This window comes from Notolabrus celidotus, chromosome 1, assembly GCF_009762535.1.
Source record: "Notolabrus celidotus isolate fNotCel1 chromosome 1, fNotCel1.pri, whole genome shotgun sequence".
NCBI lineage: Eukaryota > Metazoa > Chordata > Actinopteri > Labriformes > Labridae > Notolabrus > Notolabrus celidotus.
Genome location: NC_048272.1, coordinates 3,435,499 through 3,460,770, shown reverse-complemented (window position 1 = coordinate 3,460,770; position 25,272 = coordinate 3,435,499). Strand labels below are relative to the sequence as shown.

The 25,272-nt window shown below is 38.7% G+C and overlaps 2 protein-coding genes across 9 annotated transcripts in view; both read left to right on the top strand.

The window, feature by feature from the left end:
* Positions 1–21,534, top strand: arfgap1 (ADP-ribosylation factor GTPase activating protein 1). Of its 3 annotated transcripts, XM_034683346.1 has the most exons (13): positions 1–261; positions 10,115–10,193; positions 10,625–10,734; positions 10,845–11,016; positions 11,195–11,295; positions 11,386–11,472; positions 12,462–12,576; positions 12,666–12,722; positions 12,853–12,885; positions 13,782–13,838; positions 16,270–16,329; positions 16,862–16,917; positions 17,804–21,534. In XM_034683346.1, exons 2-13 carry the CDS (start codon positions 10,134–10,136, stop codon positions 18,141–18,143), a joined length of 1,248 nt encoding a protein of 415 aa, XP_034539237.1. In that variant the 5' UTR covers positions 1–261; positions 10,115–10,133; the 3' UTR covers positions 18,144–21,534. The 3 variants fall into 3 exon arrangements, with proteins under 3 accessions (XP_034539237.1, XP_034539255.1, XP_034539245.1); XM_034683354.1 differs by lacking the exon at positions 13,782–13,838 and having other exon boundaries at positions 39–261; XM_034683364.1 differs by lacking the exons at positions 13,782–13,838; positions 16,270–16,329 and having other exon boundaries at positions 38–261.
* A 2,996-nt stretch (positions 21,535–24,530) lies between these two features.
* Positions 24,531–25,272, top strand: part of elmo2 (engulfment and cell motility 2) — a 34,046-nt gene continuing 33,304 nt past the window's right edge. For all 6 annotated transcript variants that reach the window (XM_034682380.1, XM_034682370.1, XM_034682350.1 and 3 more), the window contains exon 1: positions 24,531–24,644. The gene's annotated coding sequence lies outside the window, so the exon portion shown is untranslated. The remainder of the gene's footprint in view (positions 24,645–25,272) is intronic.

Here is a 25,272-nt window from a genome sequence, read left to right as displayed (position 1 = left end):
TAGGCGTGCAGTATGACGAGAAAGAGGAATACCAACTCCCATGATGCTTTGCACTGCCAACGTATGCAAACAGCAACATGGCTACCGGTGTGTAACATCAGCAGTGCTCGCTTTAATACCCTTTTTCTCGGCCTTTAAAAGTCTGTCAAAGTAAACACATTTACTGAGCCTCTTTCACTAAAGAGAAACCTCCGTAGAGACACCGGTGGAGCCTGCAGACCCTCTGAAAACAGCGTCTTCGTTTTCATCAATCACAGACAGGTAACGGATCAGTTCGCTCCTTCTACAGCTAGCATTGTTAGCATTGCCATGAAACGCTTGATTCTTAATCTTTTCATTAAGTAAATATAATAATTTGGTGAGTTGTCATCTTGGGGGGGTCCTATGTAGATAGTCATATGACGATAAACACCAGGACGTCACCTTGAAAGTTTAAAAGTGGACTGTCAAATGTAGTCTGACAGCTCTGGTGTTTGGAGTCGATGAGCCTTGACACGACTGCATTTCTGTGAAAAAAAACAGAGGTGGTTTTGTTATTTCTGATTCAGTATTATTCAGAGACAGTACCCGTTGTGCATTAGCAGACATTTAATGCTGTTATGTGATTTTTACTGAACAAGTATATAATTACATAGGCCTTCATGACGAAACCAGATGATAGATCTGATTAACCAGGAAGCAACTTTGCTCTTGATGAAAAATGTAAACAGACACAGACTACATTCCTGGCGTCTGTTGCATGAAACTAGGATAAGGGATTAAGCCGGGATATGTTGCTTATCCTGGCTCAACTTATCCGTGATCCGGTTGCATGAAAGTAGGATAGGAGGAAGCAGGATATTTTATGACATTAGTTACCATGGAGATTTAGTCTTTGGAGCTAGCCTGCTCCAGACCAGGCTAAGTTCCAGGTAGTGCTGTGCGATATGGACAAAATTTTATATCCCGATATAGGTGATTTTATATCCTGATAACGATATATATCCCGATATAGTATTTTTCCTTAAAATTACATGAAATGAATGGCAGTTTTCTCTCATATTTTTCAATTTATTTATGAAACACATATTTTATGTATAAAAACATAATAAAATGTATAAAAGACAAATTAAAATAAAACACAAATATCCAGTGGACAAGTACCATTCAAAATATCTGGTAGTACAACCAGTTTTAAAGGAATGCACTTAAGTGCAAAGAATTAAAATAAATACAATAACAATAACATAAAGTGCTTGAAGTACCATTCAAGTATGCCAACATTTAACAAGTGGTTTTGATGTCACGTTAGTGCTTTGTCGCAGCTTCACGCTGTCTCTGTACTGTTCTTCGTGTCGCGTCTTTAAGTGGTAGAAAAGATTAGATGTGTCCGAGTCGGTCGTAACCACTTGTTGGCGACATGTTTTGCAGATTACCGTTTTCTGGTCGGTGTCCGACTTTTTAAAACCAAACCAAAGCCAAACCATGGAATTGCGGTTCCCTCTTTTCGGCACCAACTCCTCTTTCGGTTCTGTTTCCACTTTGTTTTCCGCTAAGCTCTCCGCTTCTGCCATGTTGTTACATCCATGCTCTATCAGTGCCGTAAACTAGTAGTTGTGAGTGACGTAAAAATGCTACCGCAAAGTAGTAGCGGTGCTGCAGCTTACATTAACCTGCATTCATCATCGTTCATACAATGTCAGTGAAGCAACAGAGCTAGACCAATACCTTACACATCAAAATAACGATATAAATGACAGAGGGTTATATCGTACGGTGGACGTTTTTATATTGCACTACGATTTATATCGTAATATCGCACAGCACTAGTTCCAGGATCTATTTAATCTCATCCCTTATCTCAGTCAGCAGTCACCACAAATGGAAACTAATAGTTATTCTGCTGTCCACTACACATTATCACATTCAACTAGACCCACAGTCATTATTTAAACATTTGCGATCATTGATTTTTAATCATTGTAGATAAATGATGATTTTAGATGTTGCTAATTGCAATTAGATAATTTAGTTTCCCCACACGCGATATATAAAATACACATCCCATATAAATACACAGAGAGTGACATGATCTTCCTTTATTGAATAAGGATATATAAAAGCAGGTAAACCATCAGCTCCTTTCAAAACTGAAGCCACACAGTGACTCTACAAGATAGAAAGCATGGAATCAAAAGCATACAACAAAATAATGCATACACAATCAGTCTGTATATAATGTCTGCACACTGAAATAAATGCAGGCCAAATCCATACACAACAAATTAACAGACAAATTAATACATGCAGTAGCCTCCCTACAAGCTTGTATACACAATATACAGTGCAATTATAAGAGGTCAAATTAATTCAAATTTGAATATATATATATGTCTCTGCCACTGCAGGCCATATATAACTGAAATTTAAAGCATGTTAACTAAAGTAATTCAACACATATTGGTCCCTGACCAGCCGACCACTGTCGTCATCAGGGAACACGGCAGGCCTACAGTGTACTCACTGGATCATTATCATCATCATCATCATCATCTGGCATTGGTGGCTCCAGCAAGGAGATAGTGCTGCCAGAAACTGCAAGGCAAACCAAAGTCAGATAGTCCAAATGGATTAGATATGAATGTGCTTACATCACATGTAAAGATGGAAGAAGGTACCTTGTATGAAGCGGTTAGCCTCTTGGGAGGGACATGCATTTGTTTCTGTCCCCCCAAGGATCCCCTCCAAAACTGGCCTGCCTTTATTTTGTGATAAGGCCATGTCTTCGGCTGGGGTGAGGGCGGTGGGAGGTGACCCACCACCCGTTCTTTATATTTGGCCTCTCTTTTTGACGGCTAAAACAGTACATAATTTGTGTGAGCAGGCACCTTCTGGGTACAATGTACACTTGTGTAAGTATTAGTCTGGGGGGCACTTACCATTCTGCAAGATGTTCATGTATTTGACTTTTACTTGCTGCCAAGTTCTTTTTGGCCCAGTCATGTTTAAGCCACACACACACACACACACACACACACACACACACACACACACACACACACACACACACACACACACACACACACACACACACACACACACACATATATAAAGAAAGTTTCTATCTTGTCCTGTAAGTATATACATATATATATATATATACACACACACACTTGCAGGATAAGATAGGAGAAACTCTATTTCTCCCAAGGGGAAATTAAATCAGAGAGTTATACAGTCTGATGAAGTTACATTTACACAATTTCAAACACATCTGCATCGATTCCACAACAATTTTCACAACAAAGAGTGAATCTGCGATCGATAACTGGGGTCTATTTAAGGAAGCCGCGTACGCGCACTTAGCCAGGATTGGTTTCCCCTGGCTTGATGAATCCGTGTCTGCTCATCCTGGCTTGGTCTTTGTGCAACCGACTGAGCCTGGACGCTCTTGTTTTGGATTGGGTGAACTCGGCTCAGTCATTTATCCCGGATATCTTAATCCTACTTTCATGCAACAGGCCCCTGGTCTGAAGGATGAACTCAAACTTAGCAGCTGAGTGACAGTTTCATTGCAGAACTGTCTGTGTATGGGTCTGTGACGATGGCCTCTCAATGATAACATCACACTATACTGAGGACTCACAGAGACACAGAGGTTACTGTGTGCTGTATATTGTACTGGTACATTGATGTGGATGGGGAAACCTAAGTGTCAACAGACTGCTCCTATACTGACAGATGGAAAATGGATCATCATAGTATCATAACAAATTAAACGCTTTTGGGTTATGGACCACCGGTCAGATATAGGCAGGCAAGTTGAATTTGTCCATGGCCCTTTTGAAATTGTGAGAAGGACTTATTATTAGGGATGTACGGTGGCCCTGAGAGCTCACAGCACTGCAACTTAAAGCTGCTTTGAGGAACTTTTGTTTTGTATCGATTCTGGCGCCCCCTTGTGGACAAAGCGATGCCTCTTATCGCTTGTCCTATACATGCAAAAGTAGTGTTTTCAACAAAAACATCATCCTGTTGTCTTTTAACAGTCAACTTTATCAGGCAATGTGATTATTTTCCATGAAAACAGTCAAATAAAGGCTGTTTCTGAAAGCGAGATGTCCATCATCTGGTCTGAAACCTACCTCCTCAGGGCGGTTTCAGGCATTAAAAATGACAACAGAGAAGGTGCCAGTGTTGCTGCTGGTGGTCTTGTTTGCTATTGAAGGTCAAAAAGAGACATCAGTATCATTTTTAGTCTGTTTCTCATCCGGTTCAAAACTCCTCACAGGGCCTTTAAGAAAACACATGCAAAAAGACAAAACACAAGCAAATTAAGAAAACATCTTCATCAATTTGACGAACACATGCTGCAAAGAACACAATGCAACACATTTAGAAAACGCGCAGCAAAGACCACAACACAACACATTAGAAAAACATGATGCAAAGACCACAACACAACACATTAGAAAAACATGATGCAAAGACCACAACACAACACATTAGAAAAACATGATGCAAAGACCACAACACAACACATGAGAAAAACATGATGCAAAGACCACAACACAACACATTAGAAAAACACACGCAGCAAAGACCACAACACAACACATTAGAAAAACACGCTGCAAAGACCACAACACAACACATTAGAAAAACATGCTGCAAAGACCACAACACAACACATTAGAAAAACACACTGCAAAGACCACAACACAGCACATTAGAAAAACACGCTGCAAAGACCACAACACAGCACATTAGAAAAACACGCTGCAAAGACCACAACACAACACATTAGAAAAACACACTGCAAAGACCACAACACAGCACATTAGAAAAACACGCTGCAAAGACCACAACACAACACATTTAGAAAAACACGCTGCAAAGACCACAACACAACACATTGGAAACACACGCTGCAAAGACCAAAAACACAACACATTAGAAAAACACACTGCAAAGACCAAAAACACAACACATTAGAAAAAAATGCTGCAAAGACCACAACACAACACATTAGAAAAACATGCTGCAAAGACCACAACACAACACATTAGAAAAACACGCGCTGCACAGACCACAACACAACACATTAGAAAAACACACTGCAAAGACCACAACACAACACATTAGAAAAAAACGCTGAAAAGACCACAACACAACACATTAGAATAACGTGCTGTAAAGACCAGAACACAACACATTGGAAAAACACACTGCAAAGACCACAACACATGCATTAGAAAAACACGCTGAAAAGACCACAACACAACACATTGGAAAAACACACTGCAAAGACCACAACACATGCATTAGAAAAACACGCTGAAAAGACCACAACACAGCACATTAGAAAAACACGCTGCAAAGACCAAAAACACAACACATTAGAAAAAAATGCTGCAAAGACCACAACACAACACATTAGAAAAACACACTGCAAAGACCACAACACAACACATTAGAAAAAAATGCTGCAAAGACGACAACACAACACATTAGAAAAACACGCTGCAAAGACCACAACACAGCACATTAGAAAAACACGCTGCAAAGACCAAAAACACAACACATTAGAAAAACATGATGCAAAGACCACAACAGAACAGAAGTGTTTCCAGAGGACACTTAAAAGTGATGCACACATAACAGCACATGCTTGTAGTTTAACAGCAGATCATTGCAATAGGCTGAATCATGCGATCACAATGTTAAAATAAATCAAAAACACTTACTTTTTTTTTCTCATTTTCCAACACCACTGACGGTAAGAGAACCTTAATAGCACTGTGACTCAAAATCTGCATCAACAACACGCGTGTCCGGAGGTGTGCGTCACTTTCAAGTGTCCTGTGGAAACACTTCTGTTGTGTTGTGGTCTTTGCAGCGCGTTTTCTAAATGCTGCTCATGTGTTGTCAAATTGATGAAGATGTTTTCTCAATTTGCTTGTGTTTTGTCTTTTTGCATGTTTTCTTAAGTTGCAGTGCTGTGAGCTCTCAGGGCCACCGTAGGGATGCACCGAAATAAAAATTCTTTGCCGAAACTGAAAAATGAGGAAACCAAGGTTGAAAACCGAAACACCGAAATAAATCATTATGCCAATTATTAATAGGGAGACCGGGGACAGTTGTAACCATAGACTGTATAAATAATGGACGTAGTATCCTTGACGTCACCCATCTGTTCCTGAGCGCTGTTTTGAAGCCAATCGACGGCGGCGGCCATATTGGAAATGTGGAACTCAATCAGGCAGAGTGTGAAGTAAAGAGGCGGAGTTTGAGCCTCCTAGCCAACAGCTATGTGTTCCAGACCGGGAGTCAAGTCAGTCATGTCCTTATTTGGGCAAAAACTCGTAATCTTAATATCTTCTGAACCGCCTGTTAGAAAAAAATTCACCCCCTGTACAGTGTGTGCCGATAGAGAGATTAGCTGTCCAGACTACACTCGTTTTTTTGTAGAGTCGGTCGTCTATCAATCGGAAGGTTGGCGGTTCGATCCCAGCTCCTCACATGCCGAAGTGTCCTTGAGCAAGACACTGAACCCTGAATTGCTCTGTCTGTTGTTCAGAGGTGTGTGAATGTGAACGAATGAGATTAGCTAACACTGATGGTCCCTCACTGAATAGCGGCCTCTGCCATCAGTGAGTGAGTGAGTATGAATGGGTGAATGTGACGAGTAGTGTAAAAAAGCGCTTTGAGTAGTCAGAAAGACTAGAAAAGCGCTGTACAAGTCCATTTACCATTGGTTAGAGGTCTCTGACCTGCTCTTTTGTCACAGTTGCATTAGTTATGACAACAGAATAGGCATCTTTGAAATTTTATTGTTATGAAGTTGTAAAAAGTTTGGGGTAAACAGCTCTAATCTGAAATGTATAAACCTTTTAAGCTGATAATTGATAATTCAACCAGGAAAATAAATCAACAATATCAAATCATCAGTTCAGTCATGAAGGAGGAGGCTTAATGATCATAACACAGATGATCTAAAAGCCCCACATTCACTGATTCCACTCACAGCTGATGATTTGCTGATCAAAGATAGATTTTTGGGAAACAAGTTAAAGACCGTTTGTTGGATTTTTCACATTAACTGGCAGACAGATGAATATTTTGCTGACTGCCTGTATTATTCTTGGAAGATCATTACTGCATTTTTTTTTCCACTTGGATCAGCATGCTGCTTTCATACACCTGTCACAGCTCATCCCATGCAGCCTGCTGTCTTAGAGCAGGTCCAGGTTTCTCTTGGATCATCTGAACAGTATCTCTTACTGCCTTCTAGCCTCTGTAGAGACTGAAGCTAATTAAAACTGAACCCTGTTAATATTGGAGATGCCCCACTTCTACTTCAGCCTGGATCAGAGTGGACCCATGAAGAGATAGTCCAATGAGAATTTGAGCTGTTTGTGGAAATATGGATTTTATTCAATCACAGTTAAAGGTGTAACGGTACACATACATTTCGGTTTATGGTTTCAAGGTCTAGGTTATGGAACTTTTTCTGCTGAGGAAACAAACGCAACACATAAAATGTATCTTATTTTATAAGAAGCCAAATAACTTTTACACATTGTCTTAAAGCTGGGGTTGGCAGTCTCGGAAAACTAGCATGAATTTGAATGTAGCATTTCCTCAGGACTCCGTCTAACCCCTCCCCTCCTCCCTCAGAGCTCCTCAAAAACGACGCCCCCCCCCCCGCTCACATGCACGAGCGCTGCTGACTTGCGACCATATGATGGTGACTGATTCAAAACCGGTCCTCACCAAAACATTATCATAGTGAAAGTTAAAAACACAAACAAACATGGCTGCTGTTAGTACTCACAACTGTCATGCTAGCATTATCCAGTTGTACTGGTGACACGATATCAGGAGAAAAGTTATATTACATATAATACTGTAACAGCTCTACTGTTTGTTAAACATGTTCAGTGTAGATGTTCTTAATTCCTACAGTGTTGACAGTCAGTGAAGGCATCAGGAGAGGTGTAGAGTGTGTGAGCCGAGAGAGGAGAGACAAGAGGAGAAGTTCTTCATTCATTCAAACATTGATTGTTGCTTTGTTGGTTGTCATGATCATGGCCGACAGTGACCGGTTATTAAAGATCAACGTGTTCATGAATCGGCTCGTCATCCCTACAGCGTCCGGACGGACGCTACAGTACATCTACATTTTCTATAAGACTTAGTAAATGTCATTAATTCTTTTGCTTGTCAGAGCCCCCGTGGTGAGAGCTTTTTAGACTCCGATCCGGACTACAGTCCTGAGCAAAGCACCTCATCGGGTCAGAGGGGACAGGCCCGAGGACGAGCGAGAGGGGCAGTCAGTAGAGTCAGGGGAAGCAGAGGCAGGAGACGGGGAGTGAACGCCGGGGAAATGTATGCGCAAATTTTGGCACCCAAAAAAGGCTGATTGGTTGGTGTTTTCCCAGGTTTACTCTGGCTGTAGATAGCAGCTTTTCTTCGCTCTTTTTTAAGAACACAGTATGTATTGATTACCATCAGGACATAAAGATCATTTTAACCAGTATAACAAAAAGTGTATCTAAATCTGACTACCAACCCCAGCTTTAAGTATAGTATTGACAGTTCTGGTTTGTAGGCCTGCAGAAATGTGTTTCAAAATAACATTTTAAATGAAACAACAAAAAAATGAACACCAAGAATATATAATGGAACAGAAAAATGCACTGCTCAAAAAAATAAAGGGAACACTTAAACAACCAATCCTATATCTTGATTAATGAAATACTCCAGTTGAAAATCTTTATTCATTACAAAGTGGAATGTGTTGAGAACCATATTAACATAAAAATGATCAATGGAAATCAAAATCCTTAACCCATAGAGGTCTGGATTCAGAATCATACTCAAAATCAAAGTGGAAAATCAGATCACAGGCTGATCCAACTTCTGTGGAAATTCCTCAAGACAATTCAAAATGAGGCTCAGTAGTGTGTGTGGCCTCCACGTGCCTGTATACACTCCCTACAATGTCTGGGCATGCTCCTGATGAGACGACGGATGTTCTCCTGAGGGATCTCCTCCCAGACCTGGATCAGGGCATCAATCAACTCCTAGACAGTCTGAGGTGGGACCTGGCGTCGGTGGATGGAACGAGACATGATGTCCCAGAGGTGCTCTATTGGATTCAGGTCTGGGGAACTGGCAGGCCAGTCCATAACATCAATGCCTTCATCATGGAGGAACTGCTGACACACTCCAGCCTCATGAGGTCAGGCATTGTCATGCATCAGGACAAACCCAGGACCCACTGCACCTGCATATGGTCTTACAATAGGTCTGAGGATCTCATCCCAGTACCTAATGGCAGTCAGGGTACCTCTGGCTAGCACATGGAGGTCTGTGCGGCCATCCAAGGATATGCCTCCCCAAACCATCACTGACCCACCGCCAAACCGGTCATGCTGGAGGATGTTGCAGGCAGCAGAACGTTCTCCACGGCGTCTCCAGACTCTGTCACATGTGCTCAGTGTGAACCTGCTCTCATCCGTGAGGGGTTGTCTTGCTAATTGCCTCTCATTTCCAGCTGTTGTCTGTTCCATTTAAACAACAGCAGGTGAAATGGATTCACAATCAGTGTTGCTTCCTGACTGGACAGGTTAATATCCCTGAAGTATGATTGATTTGGAGTTCCATTGTAATTTTTAAGTGTTCCCTTTATTTTTTTGAGCAGTGTAGAATAAAACAGTATCCAAAATGAACCACTGCCAAGCACTAGCAGATTTTCTGTTCAGCAGAAACATTTCAGAGGTCAGATTGCCACATAATGGGTAAATATTTGTACCAAAATAGTCATGTAATTAAATGAAGATAGACCCATTAGTAAGCTGAGCTGGTTAACCGGGCTGTTAAATGGCATTTTAAAGTAATTGGTTTCAGCCAATTCCTGAGCATACAAGGTTGTTTTAAAAAATTAACAATAAATGTCTGCAGACGCTGCAGGCAGCCCCATCTGGCCAGTCCTTCAAGATGAAGCTCAGTATCACACATTGAATTTAGGAGTATGAATCCCCCTTTTGAACATTCTCGATGAGCCTTATGTCAGTAATTTAATACGTGGATGACTGAATGTTGTACTAATGGTGGTTTTCTGTTACAGTTTTTCAGTGTGGGTCATCATGGCGAGTCCAAGGACCAGACGAGTTCTGAAGGAAGTGAGAACCCAAGAGGAGAACAATGTAAGTCTTAATTGCAAAAATATTCGTGAGGTCTACTTTCATTTAGTCAAAGAAGTGTCAGCTCACTGGAACCTGAAAACTCACGAAGCAAGTAGCAGGTGTTTGGGAGGCTTGTTATGTAGCACCTTCCTACTTTCACAAGAGATCCCTGCTTTCATCCATGTTCAGAGAAACCGTTGGAGTCATTTTAGCTGTGAGATTCACTGCCAGTGGACATTTTGTTGGCCTGAATTTTTGGCAATAACTGTCGGACAGATATAATGGCTCCCAACCTAAAAATAAACTCGCCATATAAACAAGTAAATGTAGTATTAGTTTATTGATTTAATGAAATACTTGAAGAAAAACAAGTCAAGGATTTTATGTTTTTTAAGACTGTATTTTGTCTTTGTGGTTTTAATTGAACATTTGTGCCTTTTGTTCTTTTTCAGCTGTGTTTTGAGTGTGGAGCTTTCAATCCTCAGTGGGTCAGTGTGACCTATGGGATCTGGATTTGTCTTGAGTGCTCTGGCAAGCACAGGGGCCTGGGAGTCCATCTCAGGTATAAAGAATGTGATGTTTTATGGTGTCAGGCTTTCGTGATGACATTGGTGGCTGCATGATTTATGTTACATAAACAATGCTTTTATACTTCTTCTGTTCTGTCTCTAGTTTTGTGCGATCCGTCTCCATGGACAAGTGGAAAGATATTGAGCTCGAGAAGATGAAAGTGGGAGGAAATGGAATATTCCGTCAGTTTCTTGAACTCCAAGATGATTACGATCCCAGCTGGAACCTGCAGGAGAAATACAACAGCAAAGCTGCTGCACTCTTTCGAGACAAGGTGTCATGCACAGAATGTCTGTTTTTTAAAGTTGAAACTATAAATAGAGATAAAAGTTCAGTTTCTAATCATTCTAAATTAATATCTAGAAAATGAAAGCCATTTGCAGTATTGTCTAGCTTACACTAGGACACCTGTCAGATTTCTGTCTTATTGACCAAATCTCTGTATGTAACAGGTGGCAACTGTTGCTGAGGGTAAGGAGTGGTCCATTGAGACATCCTCTGCCAGAAACTGGACATCTCCTCAACCTAAGATTGGCCTTTCATCCTCTCACCGGTAAAAGCCAAAGAGATTTTTTGAACTCACTCCATCTCAATGAATCAGCATGACAGGTGTTAAAGCAGTGATTCATGTTTTGTCTCAAAGCTCTAGTGGACCCGGACAGAACTCAGTGAAATCTGGTGATAAAGCTTTTGAAGACTGGCTGAGCGATGATGTTAACTCATATCAGAGGTAAGAGCCTTACACCTTGTAAACATCCTTTACTGAAACATGGAGCCACTCTTCGGTTTGATTATTTTCTCAGTATCTATTCAGTGATATTTTGTTTTAAAGGTGACATATCACACTTTTTTCATCAATATATATTGGTCTAAGAGGTCCCCAAAACATGTCTTTAAAGTTTATGCTCAAAAAAACACTTTGAAATCAGATTTTGGCATGCCTGAAAATCCCTCTTCTTCAGTCCTCCTCAGAACACTCTGTTTTCTCTCTGACCACACCCCCTCAGGAAGTGGATGTGCCTCGGCTGTCCAGCACGTTGATCTAATGTTTACATGTTGGCTGAATATACACGGCTGCTCAGCAATCACGTTACTTCAACCCTCTGAATCTGACCCAGAATCTGATCCTGACGGAGAGGCGCCTGTAGCAGGACCTTTCTGAAGGATTGGTCACAGATTTAGTGTTTCTTGTTGTTTCATTTGTCAGTATGTCGACGTGTGTCTTGGTACACAGCTACAGCTATGAACATGTAGCTATGTGGCTATGCTAATTAGTGCTAGCACTTATCCATGATAAATAAAAATCATCCACTAGATCTTCAAATCTGCAGACGTGGGGAGTAAAACCGACCTTTGTGTTTATTAAGACAGCCTACAACTTGCATGCCTCCCTCCTAAGCTCCTTGTTAGCACACATTTGTGCAGGTAATGAAAAACGTAGGGGGGATTCAGTATTATTTTATACAGTCTATGGGCTGAACAAGCTCCACGCTCTGACTCCGTGACAGACCGGATATTGTTGTTACGTAACAAAAACACGGAAGTCTGAAACGGCTCGTTTCACACACATTTCCAGAAAGGTGAAGAAATCAGAACAGGGGCAGAATGGATTTTTTTCATTCTCGGGGGGTTTGTAGACATGCCAGGGACACATATTTCAGGTAGAGAACCATTAAAAAGTCCATTTTGCATGATATGTCACCTTTAACATGTTTTCAGTGGAGGGGGTTATAGTGGAAACCAAGAGAACCGGTACGTTGGATTTGGCAACACAGTAACTCCAGAGAAGAAGGAGGATGACTTCATGAACAATGCCATGTCTTCAATTTATTCAGTAGGTTTCTTTAATTACCTTTCATTTCTGCTTTGTACATTAATCTGCACTTTTCCATTCATGTGACAGTTTTTCTTCTTTTTCTGCAGGGTTGGAGTAGTTTTACAGTTGGAGCTAGCAAGTTTGCTTCAATTGCTAAAGATAATGTAAGTGTCTATATGCATGGATTTATGTTTCATAATTGTTCAGCAGCATGCTTGACTCAGAATTTCCTCCCAAAAATAATAACATTTGTTGCCATTCAATTATTATTTTTTAAATTTGTCTCTCATTCAGACAACTAAACTGGCTAACCAGGCGACTTTAAAGGTAAGATAGTCATCGGCAACTTGCACTACCAGCACTACTTAGGAGGTTTTTTGGTGTGAGGATGCATTTGCCTTAACCTCTTCTGTTCTATCTTTAGCTATGAGTACTATCTCTTAATTAAGTCAATTAAGAGAATGTTTGCACAGTGTGTACCATTTTACTTATACATATATACAGTATATATCTCTGAAATGAAAACATTCAAGCTGTAATAATTATGTCACTACTTTAATATCTCTTTGCCTTCTGTGGATGTAGTTAAAGGGCTATAAAGCACCCCCAGAACCGGTAAAGCAGATAATAGATGCATGGCGCTTTTTTATGCATCATGTATTGTTATTTTTTTTTATGCATATGATTCATTTTCTTATTTTTATTCAGCTTGTCAGTTTTCTGTTTTTCTCCACACAGTTTTAAGGCAAAATGGTGAATTTACACGCTTCTGCTTGGATGTGTTAACATAAGGCATTGTGTTTGTTTTTATACATGTTCTTTGAGTTTCTGGATAACCTGTGAAAGATAGTTTGTAAATATGCTGTGATATGAGAATACTGGGTTATCCATTCATGCATGACAGTTGTATGTAGACTAATAGCAGAGCTCTAAAGGTGTTATGGTTTGCAAAAAAGTTAAAATTCAAGCATACTTCTTGGTTAAATCCTTGGGGGAAATCATAGATACATTATGCAGCATTTGACAAAGGGATTGCATTGATATATTGTACACTGCTAGTTTGTTGAACCATCACACCCTCTAGTGCTCGCTCAGTGTCATGGTGAACGGGAATGATCAGCCACCTCATGCGACTGCAGAACAAGCAGCTCAGTGTCTTGCTCTACTGTGAATGTTAAACTGTGTTTCATTCAAGTGAATTCTCCCTTCTGACTTCCAACTAGGCCACAGAGTTAGGACAGACATTAAATGAGAATGTTATCAAACCCACCCAAGAAAAGGTAACATTGATGTTTGAAGTTGTCGATTTGGTGGTGGAATAGAGCGCTTTAGAAACAAAATAACAGCTTCAGATGTGAATGTGCTATTTTCTTCACTGCTCGTCTGTGCCAGTTTATCTGCTTTATGCCAGCTTACATTAAACGACAGAAGCTGTGTTTGAAGCAGAACGGAACAAAATTCAGAGCTTTGGTCTTCTCCCAGTCAGTGACTCAGCCGTGGGATTTGTCAGGATCACACAGCTGTGAACTGTTTATTTGGGATCAGGTGTGAGTCAGTGTTAACTTACTGCTCAGTTTCTGGACAAGGCTAGGGGGATATTTTAAGCTCCAAAGCCTTTGTTAGGATATCCTGTCAGCCTCACCACATGCATAATTTATTAAATGTGTAATAACACATTAATAAAATGTAAGTTAAACTTAAAGTGGAGGTTAGATGTGAGTTGTTGCTCGGGCCTTCTTTGTGTTGCATGTTCAATCTGCATTACACATTCAGTACCAATACATTAAATAATTAAGTCAACCTTACTGATCCAGGGCAAGATCAAACTACAAGCTTTGGTTTCTAATCAACCACATGGTTTTTATGGACGGTTCGTATGCTCATGCAAGGTTTATGACCTGAACTATATTTCTATATCCTAAGTCACAGCGACTATTTACACATATGCTTCCACACAACAGTTCCTGGCTAAGAGAACATGACAATCTGCAAAAATCAAAATCTTTTGAAACCTTTGTCACCTTACTCTGTAGACTTAACTGAAGGGAGTGAAAATCCCAGTTTGCTCAAACTGCTTCTAAACTAAGCTTTTTGTCGTCTCATGTAAAGTTGGCATGTGTAATTTCAGATGCAGTATGTGCTTCTGTAACAATGCTCTTACCTTCTTGCAAAATATCTTCAACTGAATCACGTTGGAGCTCTTTTTCCTCTTGGTGATTAACCTGTTGTTTGGCTCAGACTAAATCTTCTGCCATGTTGATTATCAGCAACCTTAAAGGTGACATATCATGCTTTTTTCATCAATATATATTGGTCTAAGAGGTCCCCAAAACATGTCTTTAAAGTTTATGCTCAAAAAAACACTTTGAAATCAGATTTTGGTCTGCCTGAAAATCCCTCTTCTTCAGTCCTCCTCAGAACACTCTGTTTTCTCTCTGACCACACCCCCTCAGGAAGTGGATGTTCCTTGGCTCTTCAGCACGTTGATCTAATGTTTACATGTTGGCTGAATATACACGGCTGCTCATAGATCGCATTACTTCAACCCTCTGAATCTGATCCAGAATCTGATCCTGACGGAGAGGCGCCTGTAGCAGGACCTTTCTGAAGGATTGGTCACAGATTTAGTGTTTCTTGTTGTTTCATTTATCAGTATGTCGAGGTGTGTCTTGGTACACAGCTACGAGCATGTAGCTATGTGGCTATGCTAACTAGCGCTAGCACTTATCCATGATAAATAAAAATCATCCACTAGATCTTCAAATCTGCAGACGTGGGGAGTAAAACCGACTTCTACCAGAAAGGCAGCAGGATCTTTCTGAACGATTGGTCACAGATTTAGTGTTTCTTGTTGTTTTATTTGTCAGTATGTCGACGTGTGTCTTGGTACACAGCTACAGCTATGAACATGTAGCTATGTGGCTATGCTAATTAGCGCTAGCACTTATCCATGACAAATAAAAATCATCCACTAGATCTTCAAATCTGCAGACGTGGGGAGTAAAACCGACCTCTGCTAGAAAGGCAGCGGGACCTTTTCTGAAGGATTGGTCACAGATTCTGTGTTACTTGTTGTTTGATTTGCCAGTATGTAGACGTGTGTCTTTGTACACAGCTGCAGCTACGACATGTAGCTATGTAGCTATGCTAATTAGCGCTAGCACTTATCCATGATAAATAAAAATCATCCACTAGATCTTCAAATCTGCAGGCCTGGGGAGTAACACCAACCTTTGTGTTTATTAAGACAGCCTACAACTGGCATGCCTCCCTCCTAAGCTCCTTGTTAGCACACATTTGTGCAGGGAATGAAAAACGGAGGGGGAGTTGAGTTGTATTTTATACAGTCTATGGGCTGAACAAGCTCCGAGCTCTGACTCCGTGACAGACCGATATTGTTGTTACGTAACAAAAACACGGAAGTCTGAAACGGCTCGTTTCACACACATTTACAGAAAGGTGTAGAAATCAGAACAGGGGCAGAATGGATTTTTTTCATTCTCGGGGGGGGTTTGTAGACATGCCAGGGACACATATTTCAGGTAGAGAACCATTAAAAAGTCAATTTTGCATGATATGTCACCTTTAACAAAACACAAATCGCTTCTCCCACAAATTCAAATCAAAACTACCACTCATTATATGTAATGTTCAAAGTATGTGGAAGGACATTGTCTCTATTAGTTTTTAATAATGATTTGGCCCATCCAGGTGAAAGATGGCAAATTGCTAGATGAAATGGCCATCGGCATGTCTGGGCTTGCAAACAAGGTAGGATGGGCAGACCTCTGCCACGCTGTACAGGAGTAAAACCAGTCTCCTGAGGCAGGAACAGCAGCTGAGTGATCAAAGACTTCTCTGGTCATACAAGAGTCTCTTAAGCTTGTAAAGCTGCATAGGCTGCATTGTTACCTTCAGGGAGACTGGTTTTGCTCTGATAATAAATGTAAACAATACTAATTTATTGTGATCTCTCATTTTCCTTGCTGCCATTTTTAACTTGGTGGTGAGTATTAATTGATAGCCTGTCTGATGTAAAGTGTTAGAAAACACATATTTGAGAGCAGTTTTATTCTAACTGCCTCTGTTACTGTTGCTCAAAATAAAACCTTTTGATATTGCATTACTTATTCATGTTGTTAATTGTATTCGATTTTTTTCAGTTATTTCTTACATCTTAAATGTTACTTTTAGATGTAGTTTTCTTATTAACTAATGTATTTATTAGTTTTCACTGCATGTTTTTATAATGCTTCAATGTACAACTACATTCCACTCAGCTAAACTGATGTCTGATTTTTAGGTTCAGGGAGCCGGAGCAAAACTGACAACTCTCTTCACTGGAAAGGCGGAAGATGGGTAATAATAAAAACAGTATCATACAATTTGAATCTCCTTCTTGTCAAATCCTTTGCACAAGATGACTTAATTTTATAAACCCTTAACTCAGTTGTGTCCAAATTTTTTCAAAGAGGGCCACATTTGACTTTGTCCGAATACCTCAGGGCCAGTGGCTCCTACTGAGACTTAGTAATCATAAGAGTTAGATATGAAATCTCTAATTAATAACATTTTTTCACTTTTTTTTTCTCAATAAATCAGTAACTAGGTATTCCTCAGTAGGGTCGGGCAATGTGGGGAAAATATTGTCGCATTATTTTTCTATGGCAGGATCACAATCTGGATTTCATCACACTTCTTTTTCATGTTGTTTTGAAGACTTTTCTGACCAGCAGACAACATCTTATAACAAAATAATTATTTTCCTGCGTTCTGAACTATTTTTATGCACCAAATTTTGCCTTTTCTGCACAATTTCATAATTTTGATCTTGTCTTGTGTCCTCTTTTGTGTCCTCTGAACTTTTAGTGTTCATCAAGAACATTTTCACATCATGATAAAAACATTAATTTGAAAACCTGTCAACTTTAAGAGTTCTTGTGTTTCTTCTTTATTGCCGTCTTGCAGAATTCCCAGTGCTTTGGCTTTATACAAGTAGTCCATATGAAGCTTTTTTGAGACGTTTCTGGATTTACTTTAGTTTTGTTTGTGCACTTGAAAGAAACTGCAAATGTACAGATGATTCAGAATGTGATACATTTCTGTGCTATAAATAACACGTTTTAAGATAGAAGCTTGGGGCCATAAATAAATGGACCTTGGGCCGTGATTGGCTGCCGGGCCGTACTTTGGACATACCTGCTTTAACTGTTCAAATGGTTCTGACTGATTTCTCTGTGCTCAGATCTACTGGAGAGAGCTACCAAAACATGGATGCCACTGAGGGATATCAGAGCAGTTCTAACCAACCTGCTGGAAAGGACTTCTGGGAAACTTTTGGCAGCAACACCTCCTTAAAGGCCAAGAAATCCCCCAGCAGTGACAGCTGGACCATCGCAGATAATTCTGCAAAGAAGAGCTCTGACAGTTGGGACAATTGGGGCTCTGAAGCAGCATCCAACAATAAAAACAGCACAGGGGAGAGCTGGGAGGCCTGGGACAACAACTGGGAGAATGCAGATGGTAAGACAAAGAAGAGTCCCACAAAACCTGCTGAGGAATCCTGGGACAATGCAGACTGGTAGTAATCCCCCGACCATACATCTCCTCACCTGTTCCCCACTCTGGCCTTTCCCCCTTCATCACCACTCGTTCTCTCTTCATCTCACTGGTACTTTCAGGGATAGAGCTGCGTCATCTCAGTTCCTGTTGATCCATTCGAAATAGATTTATTAAAAACCCAAGAAATAACAAAGCCCAGGGCGAAAGTGAACCCACTGTTAAATTGATATTCTTCAAATGTATGACTAGTGACCTGACATGTGTTTTATTGTAAGTTCCCTTCATCACAAAAGATGAATCATTGTAGATATGGTCATAACGTGCAGCCTGGTCTCCTCTTATATATTATTCTTGTTGGAGAATAAGCCAGTGTTCATACTGTATCATGGTGTCACCACATACTAAATGATGCATGAGAAAGAAAATCTAACTCTGTAAATAAAAAAACATTATGATTGGCCGAACACTAATAACAATATTTTTAAGGTTCAATCAGATAGATGTTACTCCGCCCCTGGACCTTTTGCACATTTAGTTTTTGAAAAAGTAAGTGGTATTATTTTTGTATTTTTAATTTTTTCCTCACTGTAGTCACAAAGTGTTTTGTTACATTACATGAACATACCCACTGTGATATTAACAATCTGTGCGGATATGTATAATTGAAAGGGAACAATTAAGTTTGGAACATCTAGGGCTAAATTAACTTTTTATAGTGTAATATTGTTTTTTTTTTTGTAATAAAAAAATGTGCAAATAGTCAAGGGGTTTTTAAGCAGAGAGCTGCTGCTGATGCGACATGATGATATTAAGACTGGTAATTATGTAACAGGATGCTTAGAAGAAGAATTTTTAAGTCCTTCACTCATTAAATTTATCAGCAACTAGCCCAGCAGTAAAACCGTTCGGTGTAGTATAAATGAATATACATGTATTAAAACACATGCTAACCTAAAAGATAGTTTTTTTCTCAGAATGGATGTATTTAAGATAAATTGATAAGATGTTAAAATCATATTGATTGTTAGAGATATTTTTTTCCCACTGCTGTTGTTACCAACAGCTCAAGACTAATCCAAGACGCCTGTTCATACTTGAACCACAGCAGTGAAAAGGTTCAAGTATTGTTTTCAGGACATCTTCTACATCATGTTCAGATTTTCTTTACATGTGAGACTTGTCAGTTAATGCTGAGTCATTTCTGACATTCCTTGCTTTTCATTTCACATCTGAAATTCTGTATAATCACCTAAATGATCTGGTTGGGTTGAAAATTATCAATTTAAAGTATCCCAGGAAATTAGAAGCATTCAATCATGTTTAAGCCAGTGTTGCAATTTTGGACAACACCTATTGATTGAGTAGGGGTTTGCAAGAATTTATTTTAATATTATGCAATTTTCCTTTTTCCATTATTTTGACTCTGAATCCAGATGATGTGGTGTGAATTGAAATTTTGTGTTGGCAACTGTCACATAGTCAGGATAGGCTGAGCTCACTCCTCGTGAAGTGGTATCATGCACCAGGCATTCTGACAAATGTGCAATCTCTTATAACAACATACAACAGTGATTAATGGCCTCATGTGAAAGACACTGCGTTGTGTTTGTAGCCTGTGAGCATGTGACCTCAGCTGAAACAACAGGTAATTGTAAATTTTGTCTCATATGAAGATACTCTGTGAACTGTCTTCGCTTATCTGTTATGCTCATTGCTTATTTTGAGGCTACACATATCTTCACACTATTGTTTACATCTAGATTGTGTAAAAGGCTCATTGTTCTCTGGATCTTAAGATGGCCACAGCTCTCAAATATTTATTGATTTATTGAATCAACATAATGTATCCCCAGTCTCATGAAAGGCAGCTGTACTCCGATTGTTCACAGTAGATGCAAATGTGACATGAAGAGCTTGTTGTTTTAACATGTAGGAATGTAGTCAGTATCCAATTGTTTTTTTTGGTTTTTTTCAAATACTATGTTGATCTCAAAATACAAAACAGCTATCAAGGTTTAAAACTGTGGAAATTGTGCAGAACCAAACTTCCCTTTGTGGCCTTTGTTTCTGATAACATGAGGTGATGTGGTTTTATCACATTTCCTTTAATATTTTACTCATTAGTACTGGTAATAACTTTATAAACAATGCAACACACTCAAGCTATAGTGTAATATACTTTGTAAAAGTGAATTATGAATGTCTGATTCTCTGAGGATGGTGTCTGTTATCATTAACCGGTAGCCCATTATAAACTTTTCACAGAGCAGTGTACCAGTGCAATACTGCTGCTGGACTCATGTTAGTTATTACAGTGTAATAACAGTTTTGTTCTGCTATAGGAAGTTCTCATTGGGCCTCATAATTTATGAATACACAGCTTTTCTATCACCGGTTATATCATATGAAGGATAAATCCAGGTAACTTCATTCCATGTCCACTTCCTACCTCTAAGAAGATTTCAGTTTACTGCCAACTTTTTATCATCATTATTTTTTTTTTAGCTGAACAGGCTTGATTTATCTGCTGAAAGAAGTGTCTAAGCACAGCCACAAAGAAGAGTCTGCTCGTGTTCTCAGTCAGAACAAAGATATTAAAAAAAAAGATCACTCCTGAACACTTGTGTTGCTGATCCCTGCAGTCATGTGCTCGTGTGTGGTGGTGTGTTACAAACCTTAAACAGCTGTAATTGCTGTCTGTTGATGCTAATGTCAGTGTGCCTGTATGTCTCTGATGCAGTGAGGTGTTCATGTCATTCACATTAAAGATAATGTCATGATTTATTGTTGCTCTCAGCTTCCCTGTAATGCTCAAGATTTATGACAGTAGTTTTTTTTTTGTGTGGATGGAAGTCTAAAACAAAATTTTGAACAGCCCTTTTCTCTGTAAACTACCAACATGTGTGTCTCTCCAACAATCCATAACTTTATATCAGTGAATGTTCTGATGGGATTACTTAAACATTTGATTCATGGATAAAATGCAGAGTGTGTTATTGACTGACTTGCATTCTATTGATCTTAACATAAGGTGATGATTTTTGAAAACATCAGATGTTATCTAGTCCTGAACTTTAACTTTCTAGAGCAGCAGTTGAGCTCAGTGTCTGTGCCTGTCGAACATTTAAGAATGAGGTATGCCTGTGTTTGTTGATCAAACTATTGTCAGAAATACTATTTTTGATGTCATGCATGAGATGTAACATGAAGCTAAAAAAAAACTTAGCCGTTGTTCAAATTTTGAAAGCTGTTTCCCCCCAGTGAATTTGAGTGCAGTTCTCTGCTTTACCCTTCGAGTTTCACCAGCAGCCATCTGGTGAGGTGAGCCAGTGTTACCTATTCAGCTGAGGCTGTGGATGTTTTCCTGTACAATGGTTTCTGTGTTCAATAAAATGTATTGTGCTGTGAATGCAATGGCATTGTACTTGCTGCCTGCCTTGAGCAGAATCTACACCTTTTCCTTGGCCCATATTTAACATGATTACGGCAGTTTTTTGGGGGGGTGGGGTGGGAGGGTACGATTTTAACCAATAATACTGTGGGATAGGTTGAAAATGCCAGCAATGTATTAGCATAATACCACCAGTAATCATGTAAATGTCAAATAGTGGTAAAGAGAACAAACAACCAAACAAACAAGCCTTTCTCTGCAGCATCGACTAAAGGTTATCCACTATCCCTCATGCTGTTTGAGCTGTGGACCCCGTTCTGTTGCAGAGAAAGTTGATTCACAGCATAGTAATAATAGTTACAGTAGGGTTTTCTTCAGTGGTTACACAAACATAAGAGGAAATGATTGATTTGGGTAAAAAAAGATTTGCCCACACACCCTAAAAATGTTTTGGAGATAGTCGAAATGTTGGTGGCCAATACTGTGATGATTTTTTATATTTGCATGATAGATGATTCATAATATTTACAACAGTGCAGTTATTTTGTTCCTGTGAATGAACGAGCAATACATGCATGCTGAATAAGGTATCAAGTCACAACGAACCCACGTGAATGGAAACACCATGTTGATATATCATATTTAATGTGGAAGCTCTACAGACATTCAAAGTTTAATTGTTAATTAATTGTTTGTTAAATATAAAAAGTAAGGGTGTCCTGTCTTGAATTGGAAGAATTTCTAACAAAGTGGAGTTAAAGTGAGAAACTGGGCGGGTTAAAAGAAAGGCTTTTTAATTTAAGATGTGAAAAATGATTATTATATAAATATGCTTTATTGGTCCCCCATTGGGGGAAATCCTTTTGTTACAGCAGCTTACAACACGGGACAGGGGAATACAACAATGTACTAACATAGTTAAAAAAATATAAGAACAACAATAATACTAGCAATGACAAATGTAAAATAGAATAGAATAAAATAAAATGACAACTATTACAGATGTATAAACACTATGTACACTTCTATCTGATAAATAGATAGGTATGTTATTTCACAGATAAAATTGCACCAGGTTATTTAAACAAACATACACAGAATGAAGAAGAGTGCAGAAGCTTCTTATAGCTTATGACTGGGTCACAGTAAAGGTGCAAATCAGAGAGGTTTTTATGATTTACATTTGACATTATTTTTGGATAATGCAGCTAAAACATTCTGCACCATGAGCCTACCAAACCAAACAACCACGATGCATTATTTTTAAACTTTAGCAGCTCAGAATATGTTAACCAGAATTAAAAAATGCCATGATTTGCCACATGATATAAGACATTTATTTAGATTTGGCATTTTACACTGATAATTTCTGTTTCTTCTTGGTTTTGGCTTGAATGGTACAAAGCACCCTGGAAAAACAAGTGGAAATGTATTTAGTTTGCTAAAAATGTGTTCCTCAGTGAATATTCCATGGACACAATGTACACTGATATTTTATTTTATTTTAAGAATGTTTTTATGTAGTGATGACTATGCTTAAAATGCCTCTTTTAAAAGGTCTAATCCAGGGGTGTCAAACATGAGGCCCGCAGTCCAAAACCGGCCCGCCAGAGGTTCCAATCCGGCCCGCGGAACGGGGCCGGACTTTGCAAAATGAAAAATGACTTGCTGTTTGCATAATCCGGTTGAGATTCATAAAGACTTTTTAGAGCACTATAAGATGATCCACTAACTACTAACACTAGCACTACGCCCCTGCATACAACACTGTCCAGCAAGCAAAGTGTTCATGCTGGAAATATATCAGCTAAATATTTAGGATCGCAGAGCAACATTTGAAAATGTATATTTAACATTTATATTTAGCATTTATATTTATATTTAACATTTAGATTTATATTTAACATTTAGATTTATATTTAACATTTATATTTAATATTTAGATTTTACATTTAGATTTAGATTTAGCATTTGGATTTAACAAATCTAAATGTTAAATCTAAATCTAAATGCTAAATATAAATCTAAATGTTAAATGTTATATCTAGATATATCAGCTAAATTTTTAGGATCGCAGAGCAACATTTGAAAATGTATATTTAACATTTATATTTAGCATCTATATTTATATTTAACATTTAGATTTATATTAAACATTTAGATTTGTATTTAATATTTATATTTAACATTTAGATTTAATATTTAGATTTATATTTAACATTTATATTTAACATTTATATTTATATTTAACATTTAGATTTAATATTTAGATTTTACATTTAGATTTAACAAATCTAAATGTTAAATATAAATCTAAATGCTAAATCTAAATCTAAATGTTAAATTTTATATCTAAATACATCAGCTAAATATTTAGGATCGCAGAGCAACATTTGAAAATGTATATTTAACAATTAAATTTAGCATCTATATTTATATTTAACATTTAGATTTATATTTAATATTTATATTTATATTTAACATTTAGATTTAAATCTAACATTTAGATTTATATTTAACATTTAGATTTATATTTAACATGTATATTTAATATTTAGATTTAACATTTAGATTTAGATTTAGCATTTGGATTTAACAATTTTTAACTTAATATATTTTTCACAACAAAATTAAATGTGAAGAAGCTCACAAATATTCCTCTAAATGTGATAAAAAAAAAGTGACTTTTAAAAATTCACTCTACATTTTTGGAGCTAAATGTGGAGACCATAGACTGTAAATAAAAAGATGGAGACATGTTGCTGTTAGAAAGGTGCTTTATAAATAAAGTTCAGTTGAGAGTTGAGAGTTTGACGCCCCTGGTCTAATCAATTGCTGCCCTGACATAAGTCAAGCACACACAGTGACAGTAATGTCTCACCCTAGCTACATTACCAGCCTGAATTTTTAAGGAGATGTCAGCTTGAGTGAGAACAAATGACAGAGATGAAGGGGCCTACCTTATTGGCAGGCTGTGACATTTACACTGTGTCCCGCCCACAAGGCGTGGAATCGTGTCTCGATCCTTTCCAAAAAACTATTTGACTGGAGAGGGAGAGAGAGAGAGAGAGAGAGAGGGAGAGAGAGAGAGGGGGATACTGACTGAGAGCATCATCGATGGCCCAGTCACAGGGTAAGTAACAATGAGCAGCTCGATAAGTAGCCTTCAGAAATCTCCTTTATTGCCACATTTTGAAAGTAGAGCCAGCCGGGACACTGTGTGTACAGCTGCCGAGAGACAGGGCTGCATCATGACTGCAATGGAGGAGCAGACAGGGACTGGCTGGATGACTGAAAAACATTCACCGCCTTCAGAGGGATAGCGCTTGGTACTGAGTGTAGAAAACGAGTCTATCCTTTCGTTATCTGAATATCTCGAATAGCGAGATGAATGCATCTTACCGTCTGTGTCAGTGGTTGTCTGATTAATTGATTCTAAACAGGAGTGGTGATTGATTTTGCTCAAATGTTTCAAATGAAGCCCTTGCAGCATCAGTCTGTGTACTCCCTCTGGTCACGATAGCTAAAGCCCAGCCGGATCGATCACCTATTATCAGGCCTTAAATCTGTTTCTAACTAAGGTTAAAAGAGGTGTGAATTTACTGTAAACAGTGGCCGTGAAGGTGTGTGAGATGATAGCTAACATTAATCCATCTCCTGGTGTATTTACAGGTTGCTGTAGTCGCGTTTAAAACCTACTTACTGTACATTTGTCGCCATGTATGTTTATTATTTATTATCCACAGAGGTTAAAAACGTCA